This window comes from Aphelocoma coerulescens, chromosome 4 (assembly GCF_041296385.1).
Source record: "Aphelocoma coerulescens isolate FSJ_1873_10779 chromosome 4, UR_Acoe_1.0, whole genome shotgun sequence".
Classification (NCBI taxonomy): domain Eukaryota; kingdom Metazoa; phylum Chordata; class Aves; order Passeriformes; family Corvidae; genus Aphelocoma; species Aphelocoma coerulescens.
Window position 1 is genome coordinate 13,546,542 of NC_091017.1, and position 16,052 is coordinate 13,562,593.

At 41.4% G+C, this 16,052-nt stretch overlaps 1 protein-coding gene across 5 annotated transcripts in view; it reads right to left on the bottom strand.

Moving 5' to 3' along the window:
- Nucleotides 1-16,052, bottom strand: part of RNF150 (ring finger protein 150) — a 123,479-nt gene that overhangs the window by 24,656 nt on the left and 82,771 nt on the right. For all 5 annotated transcript variants that reach the window (XR_011150451.1, XR_011150450.1, XM_069012722.1 and 2 more), the window contains exons 5-6: nucleotides 13,541-13,637; nucleotides 7,783-7,993 (exon numbers count right to left, since the gene is read on the bottom strand). Coding sequence is in view for 3 of the 5 variants with exons in the window: in XM_069012722.1 (XP_068868823.1) it covers nucleotides 7,783-7,993; nucleotides 13,541-13,637 (308 nt within the window). In the remaining 2 variants the exon portion in view is untranslated. The remainder of the gene's footprint in view (nucleotides 1-7,782; nucleotides 7,994-13,540; nucleotides 13,638-16,052) is intronic.

Below are 16,052 nucleotides of genomic sequence, written 5' to 3' on the forward strand. Positions count from 1 at the left end.
CACAGTCTCACAGCCTGGATAAATAAGGAGAAAACATTATGTACCAATGACTGGAAACATTTTATCAGCAGAGCTCTTGCCTGACTTCTTTCATCTGAGTTATCTTCACTATGGAGCGCTACAGCAAACACACTCATTATGAAGCAATGCAGCCAAAACAAAATATATGCAAGCAGAATCAAGAGTGACTGCTGCAGAAATGCCACTACTTTCTAAGTGCCTCAGCCTCTTGTTTTCACTCTCTAAGAGGCACAGCTGCCTTTTCATTGTCTTTGCTTTCCCACTAAATTCATGAGATCTGTTTGCTTGCTGTGATCTGCTCTTACCTGTGAGGTTTCTGGAGTGGGTCCATCTCTGTGTATGTACTGACTGATTCAGCAGAGCCTAACCCTGGTAGGGGTCTCTGGGGTCTGCACAGTACAGGTGAGCACTACTTTTGCCTTGTCTATCTGAAATGACAGCAGCAACCAGAGGCACTGACCCTGGAGTCCTCCTGTTCCACTGCCTGCCTTACTACAGAACCACTGCTCTGCCATGCTTCTTATTTTCAGGTGCTGATCCAAGCTGTATCCTTGTGCCTCCCATTTGGTTTTGTTCCTGAATTGATAAGAAAAAGATTCAGAATCAGAGTAGCACACTGTATCTTAAACAGCACTTCCTGATCATTTCAGTGGAGGCCTTTGTGTAAAAACTGATGAGAATAAAATCTCCACAGACAATACAGATGTGAACACGAGTCCTAAATAAACAAGCCGGTTGTACGCAAGATACTGAACATCTCTTGCAAGGCAAGGCTTTCGTTGTCAAGTGTAAATCAAAGGGATCAGCTAGTATGAAGTCATCTGGTCTCTCTGCAGTTCAGATTTGTATTTTACTCTATGTTGTCAATTTTGCTTTAAAAGCTTTTTTTGTTCAGTGTTTTATCCAGCTATCTGCTAAAGACAGAGGGAATACAGAGAAAGATACAAGCTATGTTATCACTGGTGCCAGTCCTCAGGTCCCCTTTTTCCCTGCACACATGCAATACACATTTAGAGAAGTTGGGAATGACACATCTAAGGACACACTTTTGTGCCAACACAGTGTGGTGGCTGGACCCTGATTGCACACAAGGAGCCCACCAAAGTCACTCTATCCCTCTCCTCCTCTCCTGGGCAGGGCAGAGAAAATACAACAAAAGGCAAGTGGATCGAGCTAAAGACAGGGAGAGATCACTCACCAATTACCATCAGGCGCAAAAGGGACTTGACTTGGGGGAGAAATAATTAATTTAATTTATTACCAATCAAAACAGAGTAGGGTAAGGAGAAATAAATCTTAAAAACACCTTCTCTCCACCCCTCCCTTCTTCCTGGGCTTAACTTCACTCCCAAATTCTCTCCTTTTATCCCCCTAGCAGCATAGGGGGGTGGGGGTTGGGGTCAATTCACCACATTTCCTCTGTCGCTCCTTCCTTGTCAGGGGGAGGACTCCTCATACTCTTCCCCTGGGACATGGGATCACTCCCATGGGACACAGGCCTCCAAACTTCTCTAATGTACATCCTTTCCGCAGGCACAGTTCTTCACTAACTGCTCCAGCGTGGGTTGCTTCCATGGGGTGCAGTCCTGAAAGTACAGGCTGCTCCAGCATCTTGGAGCAGGCTGGCACTGGCTCCAATGGACAAATGGGAAGCCTCTGGCATCTTCTCACAAAAGCCACCCATGTAGCCACCCTGCTACCAAAACCTTCCCAAGCGAACCAAAGACCTACAGTTTTTACAGGAGCACTTTTCCTTCCTCAGTTTCATTGTCATAGACAGTAAATCCCTTATGTATCTTGCATTCACTGAATATTAATAAAATGTGTATATACTCAGATATGAGCATTCAAATGAGATTTGAAACTTCATCCTTCCTTTGCCTAGTTGTTTATTCTGATTTCTGAGCAAAACAGACAGCTGTGTAGGGTCCAGTTGTGATGGAGATAGTGTGCTTGCGTCTGGGAATAGTGTTGTGAAAGCTGGCTTCTATGTCCCTCTCTTCTCTTGTGCTCCACATTTCTTTCCTCCTATTGTACTGGCACAACAACTTCTGGATCAGGGAACTGATCCAAATGAAACAAAACCACCAGGAAGAAATTGGTTGGCTTCTGGACTGGGCTTCCAAGGCAGCTACACAACATAAAAGCAACATGAAGGCAGGAATGTAATTTGGGACAGATAGAGGCAAGCTAAAGACTGTTGCAAACCTCAGATGTACAGGCAGACTTATAAATGGAGCTTCCATTAATGAAGGTGAACACTTTCTTCTATATCTCTTCCTAGACTCAAATATTAAGCAACCTTCATCTGCTGCCTTTTTGGGACCCTAGGTTAGTCCAGACTGCTGTGGGTGCTTACCATGCCCTCTGACTGAGCCATATCACAGCTCAGTGGGGACAAGGGGCATTACTGATCTGATGTCCTCATCCTTGCTCTGTACACAGTGTCAATGGACAGAAGATGTGAAACAGAAAACAAACAAACAAATGAGATTTAAATTTCCTCCTTGATTCACAGAAGTTTTGTACATCACTTTTTGCAATTTGCTGTGTAGAAACACATTGTATTTCACTTCTCAATGTATGGAAAGGAGGAACAGTTTTATAATAGAAAAACTTCCCTGTCCATTCAGAGTCTGGCAGGAGTCTGGTAGGTGTATGCAATAATCCAGAGCACATTTTTAGTGCCAGCTATGTTTCACTTGGTGGCTCTTTCAAACCACCAATGCTATGTTGGTGTCAGTGTTTGTCCCAAACAATCCAGGAACTCAGCTCATTGGAAGCTTCAGTCCATGATAATTACTTAGTGCAACATCCACACAAGATTTTAATAGGGCCACCAGGACTTATGTCACACGCCAGGCACATGGGACCCAATCTGCTCAGTCTTTAACTAGGTCCCATCTGTATTCTCTCTCTGAGACAGTATTAGGACTTGTTAATGCAAGTGTTAATAACTTTCTGTATTAATTAGTATCTAGGGAGTTTTTCCACCTTCTCCTCCCCGTTTACATTCTGCCTAAAAAAACCCCACTATTAATAGCAAGGAGGAACAGTCAAATGGTTACAAGACAACAGTGGATCAGATTCTTATCATGCACTTTCATCCACTTCCAAAGGCTGACTATTCTTCACAAAGACATTTTAAAAATACACAGCTCAAAATAATCACCTGAAAAGTTTTATTAATAGATTTAATGAAGAGCTATCAGAGAGATTTGAAAGGGTCCTAACAGTCATGATCAGCTGTATGTTGGCAGGGTTTTATGGAAAGAACAAAATGAGAGGCAGAAAAGGAACTGCTATTGTCTAGACTGCCCACACTGTTTACAGTGTGCCGAACTCTGTGGACTTTGCAGGTGATATGACACCTTGGGGGAAGGTTTGTGGTTTTTCACACTGAAAGTCCTGCCCATGTGTGCAGTAGAATTACTTATGGATCTTCCTCCAACTACAGAGATAGTACTAGTGGGATTTCTGAGGCCCTATGCAGTGGGATAAGACATCCCACTGAATGGAATATAAAAGCTTGTCTAAATTGAAAAACTGGAAATATTTATGAAGGGAGGGAAAAGACAGCACATTATTTACTGCAGAAATTAGTAAGTGCTTGTGGGACATAAATGACCATGGGTGCTATAAAAGAATAAAAGTGTCACCATACATTTAGAATATCTAGCTGCCACTTTCCCAGAAAACTACCTTTTTTACCTGTATCATTCAATCCCAGCTGAGCCTGACCCAAAGAATATTGCAATGGCCTCCTCAAATCCTAAATCCACCCTCTGAAGCTGGTGTAGTTCAGAGCTCCCTCAAGTTCAGATCTTAGCCAAGTCCAGCTCACACTCATATCATATGTAGAGCAGGAAATTCCACCTACACTGAGATTTCCAAAAATGTTAACATTTTGCATAACTCACTTCTAAAAATTAGGCACCACAGATTGTTATTATGCATTATTGTGGAAAAAGATCCTTAGGTTGTCTTCTTTCATATGCTCTGGACAGCTGAAAAAGTCAGAGCAGTAAACTCAGCTGAGATGAACTCTTACGTGTTTCACACTATTTTTCCCCCTCCACTCACCCTTTCTTTTATTTTTTCCAAACCTCCAGTTTTTCACTTTTTCCATCAATACCTTTTCAGCAACCAGCTACAGAAATATAGTACAAGATGCTATCCCCAGGATCCTACACAATATCCCACCACAGAGAGAAAACAGTCACTAAGACTAAACACCAAACAGACTTTGGACTGTGGATATGCCCAAGCGACCTGATGAAGGCTTGGCTCTTGGTAAAAGGCAGCTGAGGGAAACTGCTGGTCCATTTTTAAGTGCTCAGTGCTACTAAACAGGAGATGCTTGGTTTAGCAAGGAACCCTAGGGCTTAGTCCCATCCAGAGGTTCATAGTACACTACATTTCCGAGGGTCCTACAGATATCAGGAGCATGGGGAGCAAAAGAGAGGGAGAGAAGGCGAGATGTCTGCTGAGCATACACACAGAAATAAGAAGAAATGCACTGGCTGAGTTCCAGAAATTAATATCTGGCCCCACTGAAGTAGGCAGGAACTTTGCCACCACGGAGAGAGAATTTACCCAATGTGAACAGTATTCTGGGAATACCCTCCCTCCAGACACACTGTGGGAGGTCTTCTGGCTCTTAATAATCACTAAAACCACAGGAACAGAAATTAAGCCCAAACCAAGACAATACCAGAATGATTAATCAACAGACAAAAAAGAATGTAACAACAATGAAGTGAAAAGTGTTGCAGAAGTGGGCGGAAAGAAGGTGGGAAGTCCTTTACCTCCTGGACCACTGAACTTTGTGAGGAACAAGGAAGGATGCAAGGACTTGTGCTGGGTGCAAGAGGCCACGTCAAGGCTGCACTGGAGTCTCAGAGTCTGCACAGATTCAATAACAAGGGGGAAAAAAATTGTAGTGCAGATTCAGCCTTGGAGTAGTCTCCTGTCACTAATGCTATATAAAGAGGCCAGAACCTAGCAACTTCAGCAAAGATTCCTAGGAGCAATCAGCATCGTCACTTACAAATTCCCAGGCAGGCTAGTTCACAGAAAGGGCACGCTCAGCAAGCTCTGCAGTTGTGTAACTGAGCATTCTGGATATGAGAAATACGATAAACAGACACAATGCCTATAAAGTTCCATCTACTCTGACAGCTATGACCCAGTTAGTTAGCCTACAGCTGCTCTCTGATTTAGTTAGCATGTGGATTCATACCACAACTACATATAAGGTCCTGGATGTTCCCCTTTCACTGACTTAAGAGTTCAGGTTGCCCACAATGCCAAGTTCTACCTTTCAGACTGCCTGAACCCTCCAAATTCACATGAGGCAACTAGAGACTCAAATTCCCGTAACGGCTGGAACTCAGCCCCTGACTCCCAACCAAAGGCCTCTTCTTTGCTGCAGCTCTGCTGCAAAAAGGGACTAAGCGGCTTTTCTGGGAACTACTACAAAATGGACCACCCTGGATGTGGTGATGACAGCAGGGAAACTTGCCCATCCATCACTGACAAATATTCAAATATTCAATACTGCATTGCCCTCTAGATGAGAAATCCAGATGAAGAGTCATGTCTACATGTCAATGATGAATGAATGACAGCAGCTAACTAAACGTTAAACCAGATTTCCCTGAGTGTCCGTGTGACAACCACAGCACAGGCAGGCATTTGGAAGGTCCCAAGGTGCTTCAAGCCTCCCTCAGGACTTATTTCCTCTCAAAACAACTGGAAAGGCCTCCTACCCCGCCCACCCCTCTGACAGTGTGAGGTTCACAACCTTCACAGAGCTCAGGCCAACTGCTCTCTTCTCCTGCTCTCTTCTCCTGCTCTCTCTCACATAACCAGGGCAAAACCCATCTCACAGTCCTTCTCTAGGTATGGCCAGTCTCTTCAGGTGATGAAGATCTCCTGATGCTCTGTAGTTTGCTGTGTGCCTGGTCTTGGTGCAAATTCCTTGTCCATGGGCTCTGCTGTCAGCCCTCAGGATTGTCCAGTCTTCAGGTCTAACTGTCCAATATTATCAAGGGTAAGGGGAAAAATGGAGGATAAGGTGGAAAACAAAGGGCACCAAGGCAAAATAAAGCATCTTTGTAGGCCTTGCAGTATCCTGCTGGCTCTGAGCAAGCTTTTCACCCAGTTACTTAACTTAGCTGGCAACTTGGAAAATGAATTAAAAATGTGTTTGTTCCTTCTGCAGACTCTTGAAACAAATCTGGAGGGAAGAGAGTGCCTGGAGAGTTACTGAGCTCTTGTGCTCCCTGGCAGCCTCAACACCATTGTTACCCCTGGTGAGAAAGCAGAAGAGCTGCTTCTCAGCCTGACAGGATCCTGTGATGAAGAGCACAGACTGCCCCTCATGCTGGGCTTTGGACCAGGCTGCTGGCTTTTCCCAGCATGTGTCATGCAGCTGTGTGCATAAGGGCCACCCCACATCCCTCTTTCCCAGCCTTAACAGTGTGGATCTTCCAGAGAACTGTGGGGCAAGGATCATTACCTGTGAGAGGAATTACTTGCTTCTGGAGTGCTGAAGGGCAGAGCAGAGACCAGCACTTAGCCCAGGCTTTATTACATTGTGGTACCATCTTTCCTTTGTTTTTTAAATCAGCCTCAAATGTATTTAAAAACAATTACTGGAAGGAACAAAATGCCATCTTGTTCTGAACAGCTCTTGCCAGCACGCAAGGAGACTTGAGAAAGCTGAATGCCCCCAGCTGACGGGCTGGCCATGGAAGATGGCTGGGATTATAACCTTGCTGCTCACCCCTTGCTGGATCCAGAACTTAGACCATAAAAGGACCAAACCTGAAACCAGAACCTAATCCACAAAACAGAATGTAAAAATCCATTTCTGGGTCACCTGTATCTAAGGTCACAAGTCCAGTGTTTCTAGAAGTTATGTTTACTGCCATGACACTGGCTGCAATATGAGAGAAAATGGGATATCAAGTCTCTCCACAGAGTAAGAAGAGTAATGTAAAATCATTTCAGCCTAGCTCCATCATGTCTCTCCTACCTTTTACACATCATATTATTACTTGTCTTCTTTTTCATTCCCAGTCCCATAGCAGTACCTAGAAATCATTGAAAATGTATATTTTTTTCCAGAGCCTACACAACTCTACACACAAACCTATATTTTGGCACATTCTTCTACCTACCTTCAAGTATATCTGATGATTTTCTATAATAGTCTTGTCAATACACCAACTAGTATCAAACCCATAGGTATTTTCTACTGATCTGCTATTTTATCTAAAAGTGAGAATTTTAGACTAGCACAGCCCTCACTCAAAACAGCTGACAACATTCCTTTTAAACTGTCAGAAGCAGACTTTCAACAGAGAACATAATTTTTAGGAACAGAGAGGCATGCAGACATTTTGAGAATTACTTATTCAAATGGTACCCTTTTCAAATGGTACGCTTACCCCCCTTACACAAGTGAAAACTAAAGACACTGAAAACTTGTAAAATTCTCTTTTTGTTTTTGTACAAATCATCAGTGTTGTTTCACTGCACTCAAGCTTTCAAGTACAGGAACTCCAACCATCAGTCCAGTACAGCAAAACACATGATGATGAAACTTACTTACCCTGTAGATTCCTGCTGGCCTTAAAATAAGGCCATTGCTCCAGAGAAAAGCCCTCAAAGGCCATGCACTAGAGATGGATTTGTGGTTGGGGTTTCTAGACATTTATTTCAGTGCAAATCCTGCCAGAAATTGGAACTTACTGCTTGTCGCGAAGTTACCCTCGCCAGCCTGGGGAAAGGAGTCTACGTCTTGGATGACTTGTAGCACTCCCACAGTCCGGGCTGGGGGATCCAGGGCCACTGAGCTCTCATTCACAGTTATGTCGCTGGCTCCCGTGATCTGGTTGGTCGGTGGTCCTCCTATGGATGCTTCCAAGTCTGGAGGTATATCATCCATGCAATCTGCATTTGGCTAATGGGAATAAAAAGGAAAAAAATCGAGCTCCTACCTGCTAAAAACATTACATTACTTCTTTCTTCTTCTTCAGATTTCAGTATTGAAAATGGCAACATATAATGAATAAACACACAGAGTTTGTCTTCATGTACTTAAAACTTAATACAGTCTGTTGGAAGGTAGACCCAAAGTATGCCACAGAAACACTGAGTATTAAACTGTATCACCTACAATTGCTAAACATTCTTATTTACACTTCTAAGAGAGTTTGGGAATGTGCACATTAAAAAAGTAACTCACTTATTGGTATGATCTGCTCAACATAGGGAGATTGCTGAATCAGACCACAAATGTAAACAGAGGCAGGAGCTCAAGGGGAATGATTATCCTTTCCTGAAATATACATTTTACAGAGCCAATATCTGAGCTTACAGGAATAAGAATTCAAGGGACCTGCCTGTGGGTGCATCTATGTGTGTGGTGCAAAACTAGAAGCTAAAGCTGTTTATAAGACAAGTTTCTAAACATCAAAAGATCATTTCCTTTGCTAATACTATATTTGCTACAAAATACAATTATGAGGAAAGAAATAAACAGACTATAATGGGAAACTGAAGAGCATTATTCGATTCACAGTCTCTCTTGCTATGTGAAGCAAGACCAGTGACAGAAAGACATAGCAAGACTGAGCTGCAATACATGGACACCTTGTTAAGTTAGGAAATATGGATTTAAGTTGTTTCCATTTATCTTTATTCTCCAGGAACCAGACAGCTAGTCTGGATCAGTCACTTAGGTTTCCTCTAACTTCAGTGGTTTGAGACATTTTTGCTGTGTGATTCATCCCCTACCCCTAGGTATGAATTGCTCCCTCTGCCTTCCCTCTGCTCAGCACTAACCAGAGACAGGGCTTAAGCTGCTAGACTGGAAACCCAACATCCAGATGGCCATTGTCAGAGGAGGTATACTCTGGTGGATCTGATTTTTATTCTATGCTTAGTTGTCTCACATGCCAAGACACTTCAGAAAATCTCAATACCTGCCTATCTCCAACAGGAGGCACCACGCAAAATAGGATACAGCAAAGGCTTAAAGAGAGATTTAACTTTAAACACAAGAGAAATCCCCTTGAATTCAAGCACAGAAGGTTACCATATGTTTACTTCTTTTTTTTTTTTTTTTTAAGACTCAGGAACTTAGCACGTTTTCTCTTTTTTCACACATTTCCTGTCTGATTGTTGTCACCTCTTAAATATTTTTTTCACAAATGTTCCTAATGAAAAAGACAGGCAATTTGAGTAGTCTTGTATCCACAAACTGAAGTTTGGAATGAAAACTAGAATTGTTGTTGTCTGGCTCCAGTCTAATCCACAAGCAGCAAGAATGCCTCAGAATTGGGATAAAAAAGGAACATTCAACTATAGCATGAGGAAACTCATTGAATCTGTACTTTTCCAAGTGAACTACCAATCACTTATCTGTAGGACAGGGATCCAAAATTATCCCTTAGATCTATCACTCTTTCCCTCACTCTTAGCTATTATAAAACAATTTTTTCATAATTTCATTTTAAATTTAATTTACATTTGATGGCAGCGTATATTAAAAACAAAAGGTCTATTTTTCTTTTCTCCTATAGTAAAAACTATTTCAATTTTTCAGGGGATCAGTTGTCTATCCTTTGTTCTGATTCCACTTATTCCTAGAATGGGGTTTTATCACAAACTTTTAAACCTTTTAAAGAGGGGGATTATAATTGAAAGCCAAACCAAACATTAAAGATGCAAAAATAGTATTGCTTGATATTATTAATCCCTTTACTCCTGAATAATTTTTTAGTTGGAAAAAATGCCCCAAACTAAGCAGCATGCTATAAAACTAATTATATGAAACATAATAATAATAACAATTATATTGATACAATATATATAATAATATCTTATATAATGATTATTATGTAATAAAAATAAAAAAAATAATATTATTGATCAGAAAAAAAACCCCAAACCATTATTTCTTTGGCTGCCAGAGTGACCCAGATACATTTGCTACATTTAATTATATTGGTTTCACTTGTGCCCTGCATGTAAGTGCTTTCAGAGCACAATTCCACTAAAGTCAAGGGAAGGCTTTGTATTGACTTCTGAGGGCTTGGCTAAGGCTCTTAGTGAATAGCTTCAAGTCATACAATCCGCTGCCAAAAATGCATGTGACTGCATATCCAGCAGATGTTTGCAGAAAAGGGAGAGAAGCAGAGGGAAAATATTTTATGTGATATGATTGTCCCAATAGCAATGTAGTTCTTTGAAAGTGAAAGACACTTCCACTGGTAATCCATTTCAAATATTGCAGGTGTAGTCTGAGCTGGATTTGCCAGCAAAGAGACAGTGGAAAAGGTCAGACCAACCATTTGCTGGTAGGTAGTTAGTTAATAATCCTATGGAGCTACAGAGTGCCATGGAGAAAAGTGGAGGTGTTGGGGTGCCCAGCTACTGTGAAAATGAGTGCAGGAGTTTTGGTGCCTCATGGCTGCCTGGGAAATCTGAGCTTAGGGTAGATCATATTTAAAGTCTCTATTACAAAGTAAATGCAGAGTTTACTTGTGAATTGAATTGAAACATTTAGATATTCTGGGTTTAACCAATCCTTTCCTGGAAAATCCCAAGTCTTCCAGCTAAATGAAGCACAATATATCCACAGACACACAAGCCAGGTCTTTAATAACAATCATAGGACGAACATGCATGTGGCAGGAAAAAACCCCATAGCCTGTCATGGTAAGATTTCCTCATTCCCATCAGAGGCTGATGCCTGCCTAAGGCTTTTTTCTTCTTTTGTGTGTGGAAATTTCAGCTAAGAGGGCTCATCAAGACCCAAGAATGTGGCTAAGGAATGACATTTTGCTTTATCCACTCTACAGAAATGTTTGCCACCTCTCACTGAGAAGCCCTAGAACTTTACAGGTTCTTTTAGGGCAACATCTTTTCCCACAGCAGCCTATGGACAATTGGCTAAGTGATGAGTCTCTAAAAACACCAGTTCATGTGTGCTGGTGGCTTTTTTGGCTCATGGGAGCACCAGAAAGCACACCTTAGGAAATGATGTCCACCCTAGGCTGCCCTCAGCTGGTGCTGTGCAGTGAGAAGGGTGAGGACAACATGATTTCTATGCAGACAGAAAACAGGTCCTGTGAGCTGAGCAGGAGATCAAAAGGACACAGGTTGGGCAGGAGGGGTTATGCAGAGGAGAAGCAGGAGAGAGCATAAAGTAGGAAAGTGATAAGCATGAGCTGAGGTGTATTTTAGAAAGAGAAGGTAGAAAAAAGAGAGGAAGAGGAGCTACTGATAGCAGTATAGGAATTTTTAACTGTCAAGCTACCAGATGCTCTTAGACCTCCACTTCCTTTGCTGTCAGCCAGAGGAGACCTGACACAAAAGCTACCATCTACTCCAATTTCCCATGGACAGCAGCTCTCACTGTAAGTCACTTTGAGGGATAAGGCTCTCCCTTCATGAACCTATCCAATGATCCATGTATGCCAGTATGCTTCCTCCAAGAGATGGAGAGGGCTGTTTTCAGCTTGTCTTAGAACAACCTGAAGGAAATTTTTACAGAAATTCATACAATAAAATCCCCTAAAAAAACTTTGTTAGCGGAACATTAACATCCAAGTGCTTTATTTTTAGTGTTAAGACAGACCAACACTAAAGCTGATTTGGAAATCTTAACTTGAACCAGTTGTTCATGTAGGTTACAGCAGCATCTTTAATTACATGCCCAGTACAATTATTTCCACAGAAGCTCCATGCAGAAAGCTCTCAGTGAGGAGAGCAGGATGGATGCCCATTCTGCTGTGCAGTACAGAGAAGACAGGGAGCTACGAGAAGGGAAACAATGGCTGTGGAAAGTGAATGGTGCTTCAATTATTCCTGGCAATTAGGTACTTCGACACCTGCCACTACAGAGCTGTTCATATGCAGTGAAATCCAGCCATGTAAACCAAAACTTCTACACATGGCCTCTGGGCATGTTTTTTGTTCCACTAGCTGTGCCCAGCCTCAAACAGCCTGTGGAAATGCTTAGCCTGCAGCAGCAGCCAGTGAAGCCAGTGAGAACTGTGTTCTGGATGTAAATTCTAACAGCACTAAACTTTCTGGGAAGCCTTTAATATCTCACTGCAGCTCTCCAGAAAGCATTGGTCTGGTTTGTCTGTATCTCCTGATTATGAAGCTGGATAAAGAGCAAGTTAATGAAGTGCTTGGACAAAAATCTGAATGGGTCAGTGTGAGAGCAGAAATGGTATGGTGCTGTCAGATGCACAAGGAAGCCATGGAACAATACACTGGGCAGGGAGGTGTCAGAACCGTGTGTAACTGCTCGTGGCAGGCCTGTGAACTAAGACATGGAACCTGGGGAAATATTTCTGTATTTAAGTCTAGGTGCAGAGATGCTGAATGACAGAGATAGCCTTCATTCTGGTTTTTCATCTCAAATGCTGATTTTAACAGTTGAGTTTCGATGTGTTACCCTAGCTACAATGCCCTGCTTCTTTTTCCCCTTTGCATGTTTTTCGTTTGGATTATATTAGGTTTATTAACATATCTGCCTGCAGCCTGCTTCCTAGTCTCCATGAAACGGAGTTCTCTGGGACTGGCTATACCAGCTCCCCAGTATGTTCACGTGAGCTGTTTTACTTCATATAGCTCTTTCAAATGTGAACTGGTGCATCACTGACTGAAGCTCGGGGCGGGGTATTTACAGCACCTGTTAATGCATCAGCTGGAGGTGTTTCATTATTGAACTTCACAAACCTTGCATAGTGGGGGAGAGTGACTCATTCCTTCCTGGTGAAGCCCCTGAGCTTTTTGACAGTTCCAGTTGGGAAACTGTATGGCAGACTGGACAAACACTATCTGAATGCAAACATGTGACTTAGAAAGATCAATTACTTTGGCAGTTTCTAACCACATTTGAATGTTCCAAATAATGAAGAGCTTAACAATTTCTTGTATGTCATGTGCTCCACCACATGCTTAGTAACTGGGAGAAATGGCCCTTAACTGGAGTTAGGAGTACAGATCTTGCTCCAGATAGACTTTAGGAGAAACCTGACAGAAAAGGACTTCCTTCCCCAGAACAAGCAATCAGTTGTCCTTGACAAGTATAGCAGAGAAAATTTTATTTCCAGACTTCCTGCTTTCATATTTGAACCGAGCGCATGATTAAAAAAATAAATCCAGTTCTGAAAGCTATGTGAAAGATTCTATAAAACCACCATAACATCAGCGAACAATCTTCTGCTCCACCAAGCAGGCAACAAGACATGCACATCCCAACACCCAAGCAACCCTCATACACACAGTCTTCCTTGCTAATACAAGTGGGGTGCAGGAGAGAGGTAGAATCAGACATTTCCAATTGTACTTCCCTTTATAAATCAATGAATTATTCAATAACATGGCAAAAAGAGTAAGATGGGAACAGACAGGCAAAGGCTAGGGATATACCCAGGTGGCTGGTGTTTCCCTTCTGCCCCAATGGGCTGCTGTGCAAAGTGCTTACCGGAATCCCTAGAGCTTTTAGAATATTCATTTTACACATAGGGCAGGTACGATGGTCTAGCAGCCAGGGGTCAACACAGGACTTGTGGAAAAGATGCCTGCAATGAAAACCAGGATATCTTAGTTCAAATGCACCACAGCACAATTTACCACTTAGTACCAGATGATACTGAATTCAGTTAAGTGAGAGTATTTCAACTTGTGCAGTTTGTGGCCTCTGCAAGGACTGCAAAACTGGGTCCTACACACACATGGCTAAAACGATTCCTGCAGCAACTCAAGCACATGTGCACATTTCAGTGTGTTTGGAATAGAAGATGTACATAATTAGAGACTTAGGGAAAATATATAAAATGCATTAGCAAACCCCATATTCTTTAAATGTTAAAGGCTGTCAGTAAACAAAAGCTGCTTGCTGGTAAAGGTAAAAATCATTTTAGTTTTTCTTAATGGTTCTACATACAAACCTGAATACACATAATTTAAATGTGAAGCCAGTGAGGGTCTAGTATTTTTCAGGATAGAGGCATAAAGAAATAAATTGAATTAGAAAAAAATATACTTTTCATTTAAACAGAAAAACCAGTACAATGCTTTTTAAAATATTCTCTCTGACTTCCCTGCTCTTTAGAAGCTGCCCATCAGAGAGAGCTCCTATACAATTCCCTGAAGGAATTGTTGCTAATCCTGTTCTGAGTCTGAAGCAACCACTAAGCAACTACCTGAGCTCCATAGCTGCTGGGCAGCACTTTTCCTAGACATTAATCAGGTAGAGGAACTGAAAGTTTCTTGTTTAGCTTTGCCTGATGCAAACTGATAATGACTGTAGAGATCTTTAGTGCGTGTACCTGACTGACTGTACTCTCTCTTGAGAGCATATTCTGTTACATGGAATACTATGAAACATTTCTTCACCCAAAGGGTGGTCAGGCATTGGAACATGCTGCCCAGGGAAGTGGTATCTGAAAGCACTTAAAAGACGTGTGGATGTGGCACTTGGGGCCTTGCCTTAGTGGCTGGCTTGGCAGTGCTGGGTCTGTTGTTGGACTTGAAACACCTAAATATCTGCATGATCCTAAGGCTCTGCCTGGAGCATGGCCCATACCAGCCTCTACGAGGAAATGCAATCTCTGAGAGCGCCAGAGTCATTTAATGTACCAAAGTAACTCTAGATATTTAACAGCTACTTATTCAGCTGAATGGGTCAGCAGACATACTCTGTCACTACACAGCAAATTATTGCATTCTTGTGCTTTGTATCACTTCATACAACTATGGGAAAGAGTAAACGTTCTTGAAGTTTGATCTAGTCCAATTATATCAGCTGGCTGGGGTATCAAACCTCATTTGATCCTGCATGTCAACGTGATTAATCAAATGAAGCATTGTGATATTTAAAGTTTAAGCCACTACTTTACTAAGGCTACTTAAGTTCACAGCTGGCCTTTCAAGCAAGACCTGACCTAATGGATAACAACAAATGAACCAGATTTTGGTCTCTGTCCTGCTTAACATTTCCTTCCTTCTATCTTAGGAGGGGCATATTCAGCACATCATCAGACAAGCATTCTGAATTGGTGAAAGCATAAAGATACAGTTCTTAGGCATGTGTAATTTTACATTTAAAATTCTAACTAACAGATTTGCTTGAGTTTGTTAATTCATGGAGGATACTGAAAGTCCATGTCTTGCCTTTCACCTACATTAAATAACGATGAAATTCTTGTCAGCGATTGGTTTTCTTTAATTATATAATCAAATTCATAAACAAATATGCTTATTGGCCAACATGTTTGTGCCAAAATAATCTGTCCATTTACAAAACTGGATATATTTATTAATCTTTCAGAAAACAAAACAGATTTCCAAAATCTGTTTTGAATAAAAAATACATAGTTTACACCAAGACATTTTACCATAGACCAGAAAATCCCCTTTTGTTTTCAATTTCCAGCTTTGAAAGCCTCAGTCAAACTGGGATTCATATTAGAAAATTTCATGATGTTTGCTCATCATCAAAAGCTTGGAACACTTTCATGCCTTAAAGACCTTAAAATCTGAAATTCAGTGTTCCTAAAGTTGGGTTCAAAAACAATATTCTAAAATAAATCCTAACAATGCCAAGTAATTTAAATACATGACAGATCCTGTCACTTTGCACTTCTCAAAACTAATTTAGCACAGTGTATTATGACTCCATTAATTTCAGATTTAATATACACTACAGAAGGAACTTGATTATTTGACAGAAATACACAGAATAATGGAACGGTACTGAAAATCAGATAAAGATTTGCCTTTTAAAATTTTTGTACTGCATTATACAATGAGCTCTTATAATATCTGTTTTGAACATGTAAACATTTGTGCAGGAAGCAAGGTGGCAGGCTTTGCAGATTTGGATTTGAAAGTTTATTAGGTATAGCACTGTGTACATGCTTATGGCATTCAACAAATTGCCAATTGTTTCATGTTCCAAATTCATGTAAAAGAAGGGTCAGCACAAAGTAAGA